The sequence below is a fragment of the Miniopterus schreibersii genome (assembly GCF_964146895.1).
Source record: "Miniopterus schreibersii genome assembly, chromosome: 12".
Taxonomy (NCBI): Eukaryota; Metazoa; Chordata; class Mammalia; order Chiroptera; family Miniopteridae; genus Miniopterus; species Miniopterus schreibersii.
The window spans coordinates 69,627,888-69,644,639 of NC_138112.1; the positions used below are offsets into that span (position 1 = coordinate 69,627,888).

Sequence of the window (16,752 nt, forward strand, 5' to 3'; positions counted from 1 at the left end):
TGGAATCACTAGGGAGCCTTGAAGGTAACTGATGCCTGGGCTCATCTCCAGAGATTCCGAGCTAACCGGCTGGGAGGCCCGGCACTGGTACATTTTAAAGGCCTTCCAGGTGGTTCTAAAGTGCAGCGGGGGTTGAGAACCACTCTACTAATAAAAGCCATCATTTACCATCTGGCTTATTTCACTTAGCATAATGTCTTCAAGGTCCATCCATGTTGTAGCATGTGTCATAATTTTCTTTTTTTCTAAGGCTGAAAGATATTCCATTAATGTATATACCACATTAAAATACATATATATATATATTTATTGATTTCAGAGAGAAGAAGGGAGAAGGAGAGAGAGAGAAACATCAATGATGAGAGTCATTGATCGGCTGCCTCCTGCATGCTCCCTGCTGGGGATCGAGCCCACAACCTGGGCTTGTGCCCTGGCTGGGAATCGAACCTCGATCTCCTGGATCTTAGGTCGGTGCTCGACTGCTGAGTCACGCCGGCTGAGCTATATACCACATTTTTAAAGAGACGTTTTATTGATTTTTTTTTTAGAGAGAGGAAGGGTGAAACATGGATGTGCTGCCTCCTACACGCCCCCTACAGGACGATCCAGCTGGCAACTGCTACACCTTCTGTGCAACCCTGTTATGTGCCCTGACCCCTAATGTGGAATAAAACCTGTGACCTTTTAGTGCTCCCAAAGATGCCCAACTAACTGAGCCACACTGGCCAGGGGAGCAATTGTTCTGTTGACAGGCGCGCTTGTCCAGCCTTGTGGGGCCGCACCCTCGGCCTGCACAGATTATATTCTTCCCTAAGCTCAGAGGGACCCCTCTGCAGCATTTGGAGCTCTTTCTCTGTGTATGTTCCTCCTCTTAGATGTCCTACCCTACAAATTCTAGCTGCCCTTTGCCTCTCCAAACTCTGATCTCTGTCTTCTTGACTCAGTAAAGCTGATGGGCCCCGTCTGGGTTCCCCTCCCTGCTCTGCGGTAAGGCCATTGTATTACCTCTAGGCAGGTGGCAGACGGAGATGGCCTGGACAGGGGCAGGGCTCACCTCATTTGCTTTCCTTTTCTCAGGGATCACGGTCCTGTGCCACCAGTTTTCTAACTCCCGAAAGTACTTGTCTCTTATACTTTGCCCAGTTTCTCAGTTGTCTGTGGCGAAGGAGCATTTCAGTCCACGTTACTTCCTCATGGCCGGAATCAGAAATCCCTCACGCCTTGGAACTCCCCAAGCCCTCTGTCCCTTTGCAAGGTTCTTCCCTAGCTCTGATGTGGATTGCAACCCTGAGTGCACCTCCCCCACTGGACCGTGACCGTCTCAAGGGCAGGGGCTTGTCTTATCCACGCCTGCATCTCCAGGGGTCTCAGGGCCTGGCACATGGTGGGATGTGGCCAGCATGTTTTGTCTGCCCTGCCCCTTTTTCTTCAGGCCACCTCAAATGACATCCCCGTCTTTAGAGAACTGTTTCCCCTACTCCAACCAGGTGGGACCTCCAGGACTGCTATGGAGCCACTTTGACTGCTGTCAAAGTCCCCTCCTTGCCAGGTCCCTGTGATTGGTCCAGAGATGGCCATCAGACTCAAAGCAGGACATGTCAGGGTCCTTACCTGGGGTTTTTCTACCCCATGTGGGAAGAGTCCTTTCTCCACTCTGGTGGCAAAGGTCCGAGGACAGCAGCCTGGCGCTGCCTGCAGCCAACATTCCCATCAGACAGAATGACACGAACGGAGAGAAATGGAGATAAAATGAGGACGAGTGAGACACACACACACACACACACACACACAGAGGCAAATGACTCAAGTTCCTCCATCCAGGCAAAAGTGAGGTCAGCAGCATCCCTGACCTTTTTATGATTTAGTGAAGTAAGCCAGTAATTTATTTGATCATTTTTGGCTCAGTTTAGTTCTGTCAATTGCAAACCAAAGGAACCTGACTAATACAAGATATTTTCATACATTTGCTGACTGAGTGGGATTAATGTGCATATCTGCCTCATTCCCAATGCAGCTAAGGTTGCTTCCAATGCAAACAAGGAAGATAAAATAAAAATAGAAATGGAGACTCAATAATATGAAAATATAATTTTAAAGACAAACTGAAAATCAGGAGCAAGAACATAAATGTATAAATCTGCAGCCCATAAAGGCCTACAAGGTGCTCTATTAATTGGATATCAAATTTCGCTCTGAGCTTCCTGGCAGCCAAAGCAAAAAAGGGAAACATAGTAACTTAGCTCTCCCTCCTCACTCCCAGAGAAAACAGAACCTACACGTTCCCCAGGGGAAAGAAAAATTTCCCTAGACTTTAGCTAATTTTTTCCTAAACTTTTCCTTTTAGCTACAAAGGGGAAGTTTCAGATGGGGCTCATTGAGAAGGTGCTGAGCAATGTTGCCACAGTGCAACAGCCAGAGTCTGTAATGAGCCTCCTATGTTTGATCCTTAGACTATGGGCCCAGGGAACAAGTAAGGTTGCCAAATTTAGTCATTAACTGTCGACCTTGCCTTGACCTCTCAGTAGCTCTTGTCCCTGTCGTCACTCCCCTTCTTTGAAACACTGTCTTCACTTGGCTGGCAGCCCTCACTCTCTTGGCTCACTTCTTCCCTGCTGGCCTCTGTCTGGCCTCCATGGCTGTGTCTCCTTGACCTCTCCTGATCTCTAAGTGTTGGCAGACCCAGGCTCAGTCTCCAGACCTCTCCTTTTTCCTCTCTCTGCCTCACCTGTCCCACATTCCGCAGACCCTCTCCTGGACGACAGTCCCTCTTTCCACTCTGGCCCTCCAGTTTAATCTCTACACAGCAGCCAGAGGGATCTTTTGAAAACATAAATCAGCTCACATCACTCCTCCTCTCAAAATCCTCTAGATTGATTTCTACTTTCACCAAACAAGATTCACAGGCTTAATAAAAGGTGACTTCATTTTTGTCTCCCAGTGTCCCTGTAAAATTCGTAAGGGAACTTCTTTCTCTGCCTCTAAATGACATCATGACTTTCTTTGCCATGTTTCCTCACAGTGCCATGATCACCCGAATTCATCGAATAGATTCTGTTAGGGTGCCCAGTCCTGTGTGGCAGCTAAATCTCTAAGCTCCATGCAACAGTCTCCACTTCCCAGCCTTTGGGCCCCTCCTGTCCTCCCCCAGCGTGAGCGCCCCCTGCTGCCAGAGTGCAGGGGTGGACGCGTGGAAAGTGGGTGCAAAGTCCTTCCTTGATCCTGGGTAAGACGGCATCTTGCTTTCTAGGTGGCAGCTGTTTAAGGTGGGCTCTTGCCCTGTGGGAGCTTTTATGGCTCCTTATGGGCCACCCCCTTGACTACAAGTCCAGGGAAGCGAGCGGGACTCCCTTGGCCTCCCTCCCCTGCCCTCCCCTTTTCTTTCTCTTTTCTTTTTTAATCTTCACCTGAGGATATTTTTTCCATTGCTTTTCAGAGAGAGTGGAAGGGGGGGAGAGAGGGGAGGGGGCAGATAGAAACATCAATGTGAGAGAGACACATCCATTGGTTGCCTCCCACTCACGCTCCGACTGGGGTGGGAATCAAGCCTGCAACTGAGGTAGGTGCCCTTGGCTAGAATCGAACCCGGGACCCTTCAGTCCATGGTCCGACACTCTACCCACTGAGCCAAACCGGCTAGGGCTCTGGCTTTCTTTTAACCGGCACACACGGACCCACACTGCTGGGTGCCCCCTGCCAGGTAACGGAAGCCTTCTGGGCAAGGCCACCTGCTACCTTACCACGGGCCTGTTCTGAGTCTCGGGCACCGCTCACTCGCTGGCTGCCAGGCTTCCAGAAGCCCACCCGAGCTCTCCAGGATGCCCCCTCGAAGCACTTCTCCCAGATTTGGGATAAGAAGGCAGCCCTCAGCCCATCCCTGAGGAAAGTGCTGGAACTCAGTGTGACATCAGCTCTTTCTAAATCAGTCGCATCACAAAATTCGCCTTTCAGAATTCACCCTCCATCCTTCATACTCTTGAGGTGGGCCAGGGGTTTCAACAGTGGCCAATGGTTTCTTTCTATTTTTAAAAAATTTGGATCTCGGCCAGCAGCAGCTGAGTTTGGAGCTTCATGTCTGTCCTGTCCTGGAGCCCAGTGGCAACTCCCAGCATCCGGTCGCCCTTTGTGTCGTGCTTCATGGCAAATCCAGAGTCCCGTCCACGTCCTGCAGGCCCCACATGGCCCGAGTCTGAGCCCCCACAAAAGTTTACAATATCAAAATATCAAAGAGTTTTTGATAATTATATGTTAATAAATATAAAAACTTTATCTAAGTGAATGCCTTCCCAGAAAAATGCGAAGCGCCAAAATTGGCACAGAAATATAACAACTTCAGCAGATCAACAACCAGCAGATAAAACAATGCTCTAAGCTGCCTGCGCGAAGGAGCCCCCCCCGAGCGCCTGCGGGAGGTCCCCCCAGGCCTCGGGGAGCGGGTGGCCCTTATCTGTGCCAGCTGTTCCTGCAGGCGCGGCGTGAGAAAGCGGCTCAGGCCCCCCAGGCCCTCAGACCAGGTGAGGACAGTGACAGGAAAGGGAAGCACGAAGCGTTTCACTCCGAAAGCAGCTGTAAAAGCAGAGTCCGGTGGAGTGATTACGGGAGAGTGCCCACCGAGGGGTGGGGGAGGGACTTCCGACGTCCAAACCGCAAATCCTGCTCGCAGCATCTCAGAGCTCCCGCAGTATGCGGGATTTCTCCTCCACTGAGACCTCAGAGCCCATGCTGCCCGGCGGGTGGTTGCGACCTAGTGACTAAAGACCCCTGCTCTGGCCGGCTGGCCCGGCTGGCCCAGTGCCCCCCACGCACCAAAAGGTGGCAGGTGTGCTCCCGGTCGGGCACATACAAGAATCAACCAAGAAATGCATAAATAAGGGGAGCAACAAATCTCTCTTTCTCTCTCAAATCAATAAAGAAAAAATTTAAAAACCTACAATGTTCAAAGAAAAGAGTAAGGAACGAAAATGAGATCGATAGCATAATATTGTTTATATAAACTGAAACCATAAGTGCACAAATGTGATTTTAGATTTTTTTTTTTTTGGTGCCCTGCCCTGGAATAGAACTGGCAACCTTTCGGTGCACAGGATTATGCCCAACCAACTGACCCACACTGGCCAGGGCGCGATATTAGATATTTGATAGGATCCCTTCATATTTAAGTGGGATGGGGATGGGAAACCAAATTGAGAGAGTGGCCTTGCATCCATTGATGATCCTTGCACACCATGATATGAGGAACACAATAAACTTAACTCTCTGCTCCCTAGGACCAAAAGAGGGGTGTGCAAAGCATACAAAGAGGCAATTCACAGAAGCAGCACGAGTGGCCCAGAAAGATATGAAAATACACTAATCTCACAGATAATGAAGGGAATGCAAGTTTTAGTAACAATGAGATCATGTTTTTTCACCTATCAGATTAATAGCAGTTTTAAAACATTATAATATACTGCGCTGGCGAGGGTGTAAACACTGTGGATGGGAATCTATATTGGTTGAGCATCTGGGGGAAGTGACTGGGTATTATCAGAAGGTATATTGCTGCCCCGGCCTCAGCTGGAGCATCGTCCTGTACATCAACAGGGTTGCGGGTTCGATCCCTGACCAGCAATGTTTCTCTCACATCTCTCTCTTTCTCTCTCTCAAATCCATAAACATATCCTCAGGTGAGGATTTTAAAAATATATATATCTTTACTGACTTCAGAGAGAGGAAGAAAGAGGGAGAGAGAGAGAGAAACGTCAATGATGAGAGAGCCATTGATCGGCTGCCTCTTGCGTGCCCCCGACTGGGGATCTAGCCCGCAACCCGGGCCTGTGCCCTGACCGGGAATCGAACCGCAATCTCCTGGATCCTAGGTCAACGCTCAACTGCTGAGCCACGTGGATTTTTTTAAAATGTTATATTGGAAATCTGCTTATAGGAACTTATGTTTTAGAAATACCCAATGTGCAATGGCTCATTTACAAGGCTGTCACTGCCACAGCGTCTGAGGAAGGGAAGCTGGCCAAGGTCATGTGCGTATTTGACGGGAGGGGACGGGCTTAGTGCACTATGTTGGCCAGACACTCGATGCAGGTGGCTCTGCATGTACTGACACGGAAAGCTGAGCAGAACATACTCTTAAACAGAAAAAGTATGATCTCATTTTTGTTGAGAAATTATACACAGTCATGCGCCACTTAATGACGGGGACATGTTCTAAGAAATGCTTCATCAGGAGATTTCGTGGTCATCGGAACATCACAGAGTGCACGCGCACAAACCTAGGTGGTCTGGCCTACTGGGTGTGCCAGGTCACGTGCTAGGTCCTAGTGCTCCTAGGCTACTGAACTGTGCAGCACGTTACTGTACAAAACAACAGGAGCTGAAATCAAGCATAAGAGAAAGTGTTGCAGTCAAGAAGCACGTTACACATAAGACGCACGAGGCTGTGGCCACTGCACATGAGTCTGGGCTTTGTGGGAAAGGGCTGAGATATGAAAGCTTGTGGGCAGTTGGGAGGCAGTGGACGGTTTTTAAGGCTCTCAGACTGGATGAGCTCCCTTGAGGAGTGACTGTGGCTGGAGAAGGGTTCTGTGCTCCTTATGACAATGTTCACTTGAGAAGTCAAGACCTGTTCTCTGCCAAGGAGGGAAATCAGCTGGGTAGGGGTCTGCAGGGGGCTTGTTCTCTGAAAATGAAACACCTGTGCCTTCCACCTGGGGTCCCGTGGGTGGCATTCAGTAGAGGTGGTGGATGGGGGGATAGGGAGACAGCCCACCAGAAAGGACAGAGTTTACCTGTTTTTAGTGAATAGATCTTCACCTGCAGCGTTATTTAGACTGTGAAGTTGGTTGTGCTCTTGGCAGAGGTGTTACTGGGGTGGAGCTGAGAGCAGACGAGGGGCCACAGGAATGGAGGGCCCAGAAAAACACTGGGATTGACTTCCTTAACCTGTCTCACTGGGGCCATGCCGTTGCCTAATTAACAACTCGTACATAGCAGTTACAGAGCCATGGAAATGTTTTACGTGTATTTGTATATATTAACTGATTTAATCTTCACCATGGCCCTAGGAGGCGGAGACAGCCGTCACCAGTCCCACGATGCTCACGAGGAAACGGAGGCAGTGAGGAGGCTCTGCTGCAGGTGGAGGAGGCACCGAGGAGGCTCTACTGCAGGTGGAGGAGGCACCGAGGAGGCTCTGCCCAGGTGGAGGAGGCACCGAGGAGGCTCTGCCCAGGTGGAGGAGGCACCGAGGAGGCTCTGCCCAGGTGGAGGAGGCACCGAGGAGGCTATGCCCAGGTGGAGGAGGAACCGAGGAGGCTATGCCCAGGTGGAGGAGGAACTGAGGAGGCTATGCCCAGGTGGAGGACGCACTGAGGAGGCTATGCCCAGGTGGAGGAGCTGGGATTTCAGCCCAGTGCTTCCCTGTGCTCTTAAGTATTGTGCCCACTGCCTTCCAGTAATGGTTAGTTATTATTACAGAAGTGAAAACAGACATTTACCGAGTGCACTGCCTTTGTAGTTTCATTTAATCCTTGCAGCAAACCGATGGGATGGGCCAATTTTGCAGGAGGGGGAGAAGTGACTTGCCCAAGGTCACAGAGCTAGTGAGAGACCACTCCAGGGCCTCTGGCCTGCACAATGTCCCTATGCTGCTGGTGGTAGTGGTCAGCACCATGTGTCCTATGGGGATTTACCATGTCAAGGCTTTTGGGTGCTGCTTAGAAGTTTGAGGTAAGACTTAAATGCTCCAACTCCCGGCAGAGCTTTCTCCAGCTCTGGTTTGCCTATTGCCTTGCTCCTGGACATGGCATTCAGCTTTCTGGCCTTTCCCACCCTGCCAGGGCCCGGGAGGGCAAGTGGTCTGAACAAAACCTTGTGAGAGTTCAGTTTGGCTCTCACAGGGTGTCAGCCAAGGCTGGGGGCAGCCCTGAAGGCAGGCAGAGGGAGAGGGCCTGCCTCAGGTGCCATCTGTCATCTTCGCGGAGTGCGAGGTCCCTTCCTGATGGCTGAGTCTTAAGGTCCATTTTACAGATAGATGGGGAAACACAAGCCAAGCATAGGCAGGGGACTCACACCAGGTCGCGGAGGAGGCCGCAGAGGCAGGGGTTGGCCCTGGGTTTCTGGACTCCTAGGCTTGGACTAGTCCTCAGCACCCTGCTGAACTCTCCCCTCTGGAAGGAAGTTGACCTCATATACCCTGGCTCACCCTTCCTGGTCTGCTGTTTGCCAGAGCCCTTGGGACTGGCTGAGGACTGGTTGCCATAGAGATGGTGGAGAGGACAGTTCCAAGGCTGGCTGATGGAGGTGGGGGGTGGGGCAGGACACCAATATGCTAAACACCCACCAACAGTTGGTCAGGACCACATCGGGGAGAGCAGGGCAGGACCCCCGGCTCCAGGCTCCAAGGATGGACACAGGGCTGCTCAAGCTTCTGTCAGGCATCCCCCAGGCTAAGCAGGTGAGGTAGGGGGACTTCCAACTGCCCAGAGGCAGGCTGGCTCTCTTGGGTCAGGGGAGGCCAGGGCTGAAGGAGGCCCTTGAGAAGCCATGAGACTGAGCTGGGCCCAGTAGAGTCAGGGAAGCTCGAGGGGGGACGGGACCCTGGGGAGGCCTATAAGGATGGGGGTGAAGACGAGGAGGAGGCCAGGAGATGACGCCCAGGCTCCCGATGGAGCAATTTAGGGAGCACTGAGAGAGGAGCAGGGTTTGGAGAAGACAATGAATTTCCTCCACCTTCGATTAGCAAGTTTGAGGCCCTATGGGGCATTCAGAAGAGCTGCCCAGGGCCCAGAGGCAGCACAGTGCAATGGTGACAAACCTGGGCTCTGGGGACAGACTCAACATGTTCACACATTGTTTGCGGGTAGTTTTTATTGCGCGCTCTACTACCAGTCAACGTAAAACGTGTAAATACGTTTCCCGCATACAATGTGTTCAGGTCCTGGCTCCATTTACTAGTCGTGTGACCTGAGTCAAATGACTTTACCTCTCTGAGCCTCAGTGCTCTCATCTCCATGATGGGCGTGACCTACCTCACAGGGTCCTGGGGAAGGTTAAATGAGTTAATGCGTGAAAGTCTGAGCACCTCCTGAGCTGTTGCTGTTTTAATGTTATGAATCGAGGTAGCTATCAGCCAGTTTTAGGTGCAGGCCAAGGTGCAGAGAAGGGGAGGGCCTCCTGGGGGAAGTGTAAAGTGGTCTGGGAGCTGGGCCGCCTCTCCTCTCTTTGCCCAGGGGAGTCTTGGGAGAGGTAATGGTGTCATTCGGGGCCAGCGACAGAGATCTCAGAGTGCAGGGCAGACGACAGAGAAGAACCGGAGGCCCAGGGGCAGGAACAAGAAAGGCGGCAGCTGTGCCGAGGCTGAAGAGTAAGCGGCTGCGGGCGGGCGGGAAGGAGGCTGGGGTCAGGCCCCGCTGGGGGCTGGGCCCTGACCCTGACCTCTGCCCCTGCCCTCTCCCTCCGCAGCCTCTTTCTCTCTCCTCCTCGGAAACCCTCCTTCCCTTTCCAGTGGGCCTGGGAGAGCTTTACCACCGATGGCCAGATCCCGGTTCAGCTGGGCTCCCCCTCTGCCCCCGGCCACCACGCCCTGCCCTTGACCCCCGCGGTCCCCCAGCACAAGTCCAGCCATAAGTCTCCTGCCAGCTGTCTAGAGGACCCCGACTTATCCTGGAAGATGAAGGTGCGAAACCTGGAAAGGAGACAGCAGCTCAGGGCCTGGGGCTGCGTCTCCACCTCTTCTGGCCAAGGGGAGGGCCAAGAGCTGGAGCTGCCCGGTGAGCTTGGCCTCCAGTCACCTGGGAAGAGGTCGGGATCAGGATCGGAGTCCGAGGAGGCTGCTGAGGAGGCCGAGAGGGGCCAGAGCCCTGGGGAACTGCTCCAGCTCCCCAGGAGGGGGTTGATCTTGGAGGAGGAATGGTTTGCAGAGGCCACAGAAGAGGGCGAGGAGGAGGAGGACAGGGCCCCCTCCAGGAGGACAGGCCCTTGGAGAACGGGGCAGAATTCCTGCGTGGAGGCCCCCGAGGAGGGTGAACTGCAGTGCCAAGGAAGCAACCCCGGCTCCAGCAACCCCCAAGGACCACAGAGGAGGAAGGCAAGGGCCACGGAGCTGGAGGGGATGTGGGACCTGGAGAACCTGCAGAGGCAGTTAGAGCAAAACTTGGACTGTGGTGAGTGTGAGGCTCAATGCCTGGGTTCCCTAGGAAGTTGCAGGGGTGGGGAGCCAGTGACCTGGGCCAGGTCTGGCCTGTGCTCCAGGTGCCAGGTGGAATTGCCCAATGGGCCAGGGGAGAGGCTAGTCCCTTGTTTCTCCCACTGTGGATAGGCCCCAAAAAGCATCCCTGGAAGGCTTTGCGGGTTGCGGTCCAGGCCTCCAACAGGAGTGAGAAGGCCCATGCCCTGGGAGATGATGCGACACTCCTGTTTGCCAACTTCCCTAACCGCACCTTCCACAAACGACAGGAGGCCACCAGGTAAGGTGGCAGGAGGGTGGGAGCCAAGGGCAGGGAGCAGAGAAGGAGCCAGTTCTCTAAGAGACAGTCATTCATCCTCTCGTTCATTCCCCCATTTATCCATTCACCAGTCTTTTGATCACCCAATCATCCGTCCGTCCATCCATCCATCCATCCATCCATCCATCCATCCATCCATCCATCCGTCTCTCTGTCTGCTTGGCCAACTGTCTATTGACACAAGCAACTTTTCATTTACTTCCAATCTTCTATCCATCCATAATTTATTAATTAAGTGATTAATGCAACATATATTGAGCATATACTCATGCATCGTCAAGATATAAAGATAAAAAGACTTGGCCCAGACCTAAGAAGCTCAAGGTCTGCTGGGAAAGGAGACAGATGAGCAAAGCAACAATAATGGCAGTAGAGTTAGATAATTGTTGTACTTGGGGCTTGAACAAGAGACAGTGGGGGCAGAGGGGAAAGACTGGATGGGGGTGGGGGGCTGTTGGCATTGTCTAGGTGAGAGATGATAAGGGCCTGAACCAGGTAGCCATGGGAGTGGGGGGTGTCCATTTGGAGCCTGGCTCAGTAGGCCTTAGTGACCGATTAGAAGTGGTAGGTGTGCCCCAGCTGGTTTGGTTCAGTGGTTAGAGCGTCGGCCCGCGGACTGAGGGGTCCTGGGTTTGATTCTGGCCAAGGACACGTACCTCAGTTGGAGGCTCCATCCCCGGCCTTGGTTGGGGCGTGTGTGGGAGGCAACCAATCCATGTGTCTCTCTAACATCGATGCTTCTCTCCCTCTCTCCCCCTTCCACTCTGAAAAGCAATGGAAAAAATATCCTCAGGTGAAGATTAAAAAAATAAATAAATAGAAGTGGTAGGTGAGAAATCATTCAGCCTTCTGAAAGTGCCCCTCAGTTCTTACCCTGTCACTGTCATCTCCTGCTTGAAATTCTTCCATGCTTCCCTGTGCCCTTGGGACAAAGCCCAGATTCCTTGGTAAGGAGGCTCCTGTCTCCCATGCCAGTTGGTCAGAGGGGCTGGACTGCCCCATGCTCTCCCTCCCTCCTCATCTGCCCAGCTAATTCAGATGCATCTCTCAACTCTCAAGTCAGAGGCCCCTCCAGGAAGTTCTCTGGGCTTGCCTCCACCATAGCTCTTGCCACGTGGCCCTGCACTGGGGCGCTGGGCTGTCTGCCCCTCCCTGCGCACAGCCTGAGGACAGGTGCCACACCTTACTCATCATAGCCCCTCTGGTTCCCTACGCAGGACTTGGCACATAGTGGGTGCTCAATAAATATGTGCTAACTGAATAACTGCATCTACCCCTTTGTCTATCTGTCCATCTTTCTGTCTGACCATGATTCAATTATGCATGACTTCACTAATGTTGAGTTTCTATGTGAGGCGCTGTTCCAGCTGCTGGGGATACACTGGTGGTGAATGTATCAGGACAGATAAAAAACTCTGCCTTCCTGAGGCTTAATTTTACTTGGGAGGAAGGGTAATTAATGAGGAAATGAACAAGGTGCACAGCTAGAGCTGGAAGATAGCTGAGAGGTAGACGGGATGCTCAGGGAGCCTCTCTTTCCCTGACACCTGAGCACAGCCCTGGTTGGTGAGAAGGAACCGGCCACAGACCTGGGGGAAGAATGGTCCAGGCCGATCTAGGTGTTGTCTCTTCAACCATCCACACCATCCATCCGTCCGTCCATCCATCCATCATCCATCCATCCATCCATCCGTCCATCCGTCCATCCGTCCATCCGTCCATCTGTCCATCCGTCCATCCGTCCATCCGTCCATCCGTCCATCCATTGATCGCAGCACCATTTTGTTTTAGTTTTTTATCCATTCATCCACTTGTCTGTCCCTCAAGCCAAAATGCATTAACCCTGCCCCATGCTCCCCACCTGGCCCCTGACCCTCGCAGGCCTCTGTTCCCCGCGGACTTCTTCCATCCCCTTCGCCCTCCCCCGGCCCTAGGAGCCTGCTGCAGACCTGGGAGCGGCAGCAGCAGCAGGAGCAGCAGCGGGCGGAGCTGCGGTGGGCGCGCGAGCAGCGGGTGCAGCAGCAGGTGGCCCGCTGCCTGGCGGCCTACGCGCCCAGGAGGAGCCGGGGGCCCGCGGCCGCCCAGCGCAGGCTGGAGGAGCTGAGGTAGGGGACGGCTGCGGAGGGCCCGGGGGCGGGCGGTGGGGAGGAGGCCCGCACACCCGGCCCTCCCTTCCCCTGCGGGAGCCTGCGCTGTGGTCCTCCAGCCCTGCGGGCAGGCGGCGGCCCTGGGCCCCGCTCTATCGGTCAGGACAGTGCCACTCAGGAGAAGGGGCTGGGCCAAGGTCGCCCCGTAAATAATCTCTAAAGCTGACAGATGCTCAGGTTAAATCTTCCCCGTGCTTTCTCACACTTCCAAGTCTGATTTCCAAAGCCAGGCATACTTACTATAAAAATCCAGATATTTCTAAACCAGTTGATGTAAAATGTGGACAGCACGTGTGGCCCCTCCTGGAGACAGCCATTGTTCGCGGTTGGTGAGGAGTCATCTGTTCTATTCTCTCCTTATATTTTGACCATTAAAAAACCCCTCAGAGCCCGGCCAGCGTAGCTCAGTGGTTGAGTGTCGGCCTATGAACCAGGAGGTCACGGGTACGATTCCTGGTCAGGGCACATGCCCGGGTTGCAGGCTCAGTTCCTAGTAGGGGGGAAGCAGGAGGCAGCTGATCAACGATGCTCATCATTGATGTTTCTATCTCTCTCTCCCTCTCCCTTCCTCTCCCTGAAATTAACCAAAACATATTTTAGAAAACAAACTCCACAAGTGCATATTTAAAAGAAACTCTCTTTTAGACTTATAACAGGCTCATGAGGTAGGTAGGTATCACCATTCCCATGATTCTACAGATGAGGAAACTGAGTATCTGAGAGCTCAAATGATTTTCCAAAGGAAACAAGTGAGCTGCAAAGCTGGGACTCCAACCCAGGCAGGCAGTTAGCCACCTTGCTGCACTGTCCTGGAGGGCTCGATACCCAGGCTCTTTTCCCAAAGCCCAACCTAGTGAAACAGGTAACACTCTGAGCACCGATGCCATCAACATTGAGTATCTACTGGGTGCAGCTGGCACCAGGGCAGCCCTTTCCACACCTCACCTTCTTTCATTCTGGGAGATCCTTCTTTCCAGATCTCAAGTTCATAGCTTTTACTAAGGCAGGAGGCGTAAGGTTTCAAACTCCCAGGGGCAGACGTCGGTGAGAGGAGTGTTTCAAACAGCACCTTTCATTCTCTACTTGGGAGCAGGCATTTCCCGTGGGGCCTCTCAGCCTTCACGGCCTGTGAACTTTCCTGTCTGAGCTGCGTGGAGACTCTGCCCTGCTCAGGAGGGTCGGCACAAAAGAGGTCGCCCTGTGGTGGGGAGATGATGGACATGGCTGACATCCACTGACACGCTGCCTTTTCTTTTCTTTTCTAAAAATGTGTTTTTATTGATTTCAGAGAGGAAGGGAGAGGGAGAGAGAGACAGAAACATCAATGATGAGAGAGTCATTGATCGGCTGCCTCCTGCACGCCCCCTACTGGGGATCAAGCCTGCAACCCGGGCCTGTGCCCTGACGGGGAATTGAACTGTGACCTCCTGGTTCATGGGTTGACGCTCAATCACTGAGCCACGCTGGCCGGGCAGCATGCTTCCTTTTCACGCAGGGCTCCCAGACATGTGCTTTCTCTCCATTCTAACAGAAACAGCATAAAGAATCAAGCAGGAAAAGGTACTGACACCATGGGCAGGACAGACTGAAGGCCAGTCCATGTTTCCCCCTGCGCTACCCCCTGTAACTGCTATAAAGTCCCTCTTGAATGGCGAAGACTCCTGTTTGCAGTAACTTCTGCTCCTGGTCATGGGTTTTCAAGTCCACCTCTTTTTGTTGAATGGAGGAAGATACCCTCCCTGGCTCATAGACAAGGATGGGGCCCAGCAGACTTGCTGAAGGTCCCAGCGTGAGTGGGAGTCTTCTCCCCTCCCATACTGTCTGTGGGTGCTGCCACCACACCCCACAGCTTCTCCTAAGTGCCTCACAGGATGCTTGGGCCTGCGTGCGATGTAGCCAGAGGGCCCCTCTTGCTGCCAGGAGGCTCAGCTAGTTGTGCACACATTTGGGACGCGTGCACACACTGGGTTTTATGAATGGGTTTGTGCTTCTCCAATGGAAACTTGATCTTTCCAGGATGTGTTCTTTTATTTGCAGCACATTTTTTAGTTCCTCTGTCCCATTTTCTGAGCTGTCCGCTTATAAGAACCACAGCAAATGCTGGCAAGCTCACCCAATCCCTGCTATAGCACAGAGGAGAAAACAGCCCAGAGCCCAGCGCAGGGCTTTTCCCAAAGCCTCAGCCCACAGCCACAGCTTCCTCCTCACAGGGCCAGTGTGAGAAGGTGCAGGGTGCAGACGCCAGGAAGGCACAGGCTGTGCGAGCAGACACCCAGTTGCTCAGAAGCCAGCACTGGCCGCTCTCCCCTGGGGGTGGTTGGGAGGGTGAGTGAGCCCTGGCTGCTCAGCCTGGAGGCTTCAGCACAGGCCTCAGTATCTCAGGTCCCAGCCGCACAACCTTGGTAAAGTCCCTCAACCCTCCTGAGTCCCAGGGGAGTCATGAGCAAAATGGGGCAAATACTAATTCCTCCACCACTGACCTCAGGAGGAACCCAGGGCGAGGACAGAAATGCAATGGCTTTATAAGGGAAGGGCGGGAGGACATGAGGTCCTTAGTGGAAGGAGCGGCTCAGAGTGGGGATGGGTTGTGTCCATGGCAGCTGCCCAGAGGCCGGTCTCCCCACAGGCGCCAGGAGCGGCAGCGCTTTGCTGAGTACCAGGCCGAGCTGCAGGGCATCCAGCACCGGGTGCAGGCCCGGCCCTACCTGTTCCAGCAGGCCATGCAGGTGAGGGCTAGCGCCCAGCTCTGTGGGTAGCGAGGCGAGGTGGAGTGGGCCCCTTACATGGGACCCCAGGCTGCTGCCCATCTGGAAGCCCTGGGACCCCCTCAGTAATCAGAGCCCCACTTGTCCTTGGGGCCCCGGTGCACAGTGGGATTCCCTTTCTCCTCAGGCCAACGCCCGGCTCACCGTGACCCGGCGCTTCTCCCAGGTGCTGTCAGCACTGGGACTGGATGAGGAACAGCTGCTGGCTGAGGCAAGAAAGGGGGACACCAAAGGCACCTCCCGGAAACCCAGGTGAGGCCGTCCAGCTGGCCAAGAAACTGGCGCTGCCCAGCTGTGGGGAGAAGGACCGTCACCAGCGCTCTGGGCCCTGCAGGGTGTCCTCCAGCAGTCCCTCTGCCCCCCTTCAGCTTGTGCTGGAAGTCTGGGGGAAGACTGAGGAATTCCGTGGGCAGCCAGCCACACGGAGCCACCCTGAGTCTAAGCGTCAGTCCTGCCCTGTCCACCCTCCCTCCCCCTCCATGACCTGGAAGACTCTGCCACTCTAGCAGTCAGCAGGTACTTCCCCAGGCTCTGTCCTCCCTGTCCCCTGAGTGAGGTGGGCCAGGGTTATTCCCCCCACTTCTCAGTGAGGAAACTAAAGACCTGAGGGGCAGGGTCTTGCCCAAGGACACGGCAGTAAATAAGCAGCAGAGCCAGCCTGGGAAGCTGGTGCCGTCTGAGTGGCCACGCACCAAGCCTCCATCATGGGCTGGTGCCATGCCAGTCATCCCGTGTACTGCCCTTATGCTTTAGAGCAAACTGGAGCAGAGCAGGGACTATGAGACCTAATTCATAGGAAGGAGCTGAGGCTTGAAGAGTCACTTCCCCAGGTCTCGCAGCATAGGAGCCATATTTGAACCCATATCATCAGTGACAACGGCCTTTCCCCTCCTACAGCCCAGGTACCATTGGGTGTGGGGTTGGGGAGCTGCAGAGTCCAGTGGCTTCTATCTTTCCATCTTTAAGGAGCCACAGGTCAGTAGGGGAGAGAATGGAGCACTCTTCTCCGAGCCCCACAAGGACAGAAACCACCGGCAGCCAACCTGAGAGGCACTCCACCCCAAACTCGGACTGGGAATCCAGTCCCTTAGATAAAAATTAAAGGCTTTATGGAAAATACTGTGTGGGATTTCTGGTGGTGGTGGGAAGAGACTGTAGGTTGGGAGTAGGAGGTGACAGGTGGGTAGGCAACAGGTTTGGCTTGTCCCCCCACCCCCAGGGGCTCTGGCTGTTCCAGCCACCAGCACCCTCAGCCTGCCTCTGCTCCTGAGTGGGGCATCTCACAGAGCAACAGCTGCGACACACTGCTGTCGTCCCCCCTCCCCCATCTTATATGCTGGGTCC

The 16,752-nt window shown here is 53.7% G+C and overlaps 1 protein-coding gene across 1 annotated transcript; it reads left to right on the top strand.

The window, feature by feature from the left end:
* Window positions 1–8,255: 8,255 nt before the first annotated feature.
* Window positions 8,256–16,521, top strand: TSGA10IP (testis specific 10 interacting protein; the record flags this gene model as incomplete). The annotated part of the gene is given in 9 exon segments (XM_081154226.1): window positions 8,256–8,291; window positions 8,294–8,446; window positions 9,222–9,355; window positions 9,454–10,154; window positions 10,310–10,457; window positions 12,431–12,601; window positions 15,270–15,369; window positions 15,536–15,660; window positions 16,375–16,521. Coding segments are annotated over 9 exon segments (1,704 nt in total). The 3' UTR covers window positions 16,511–16,521.
* Window positions 16,522–16,752: the final 231 nt, after the last annotated feature.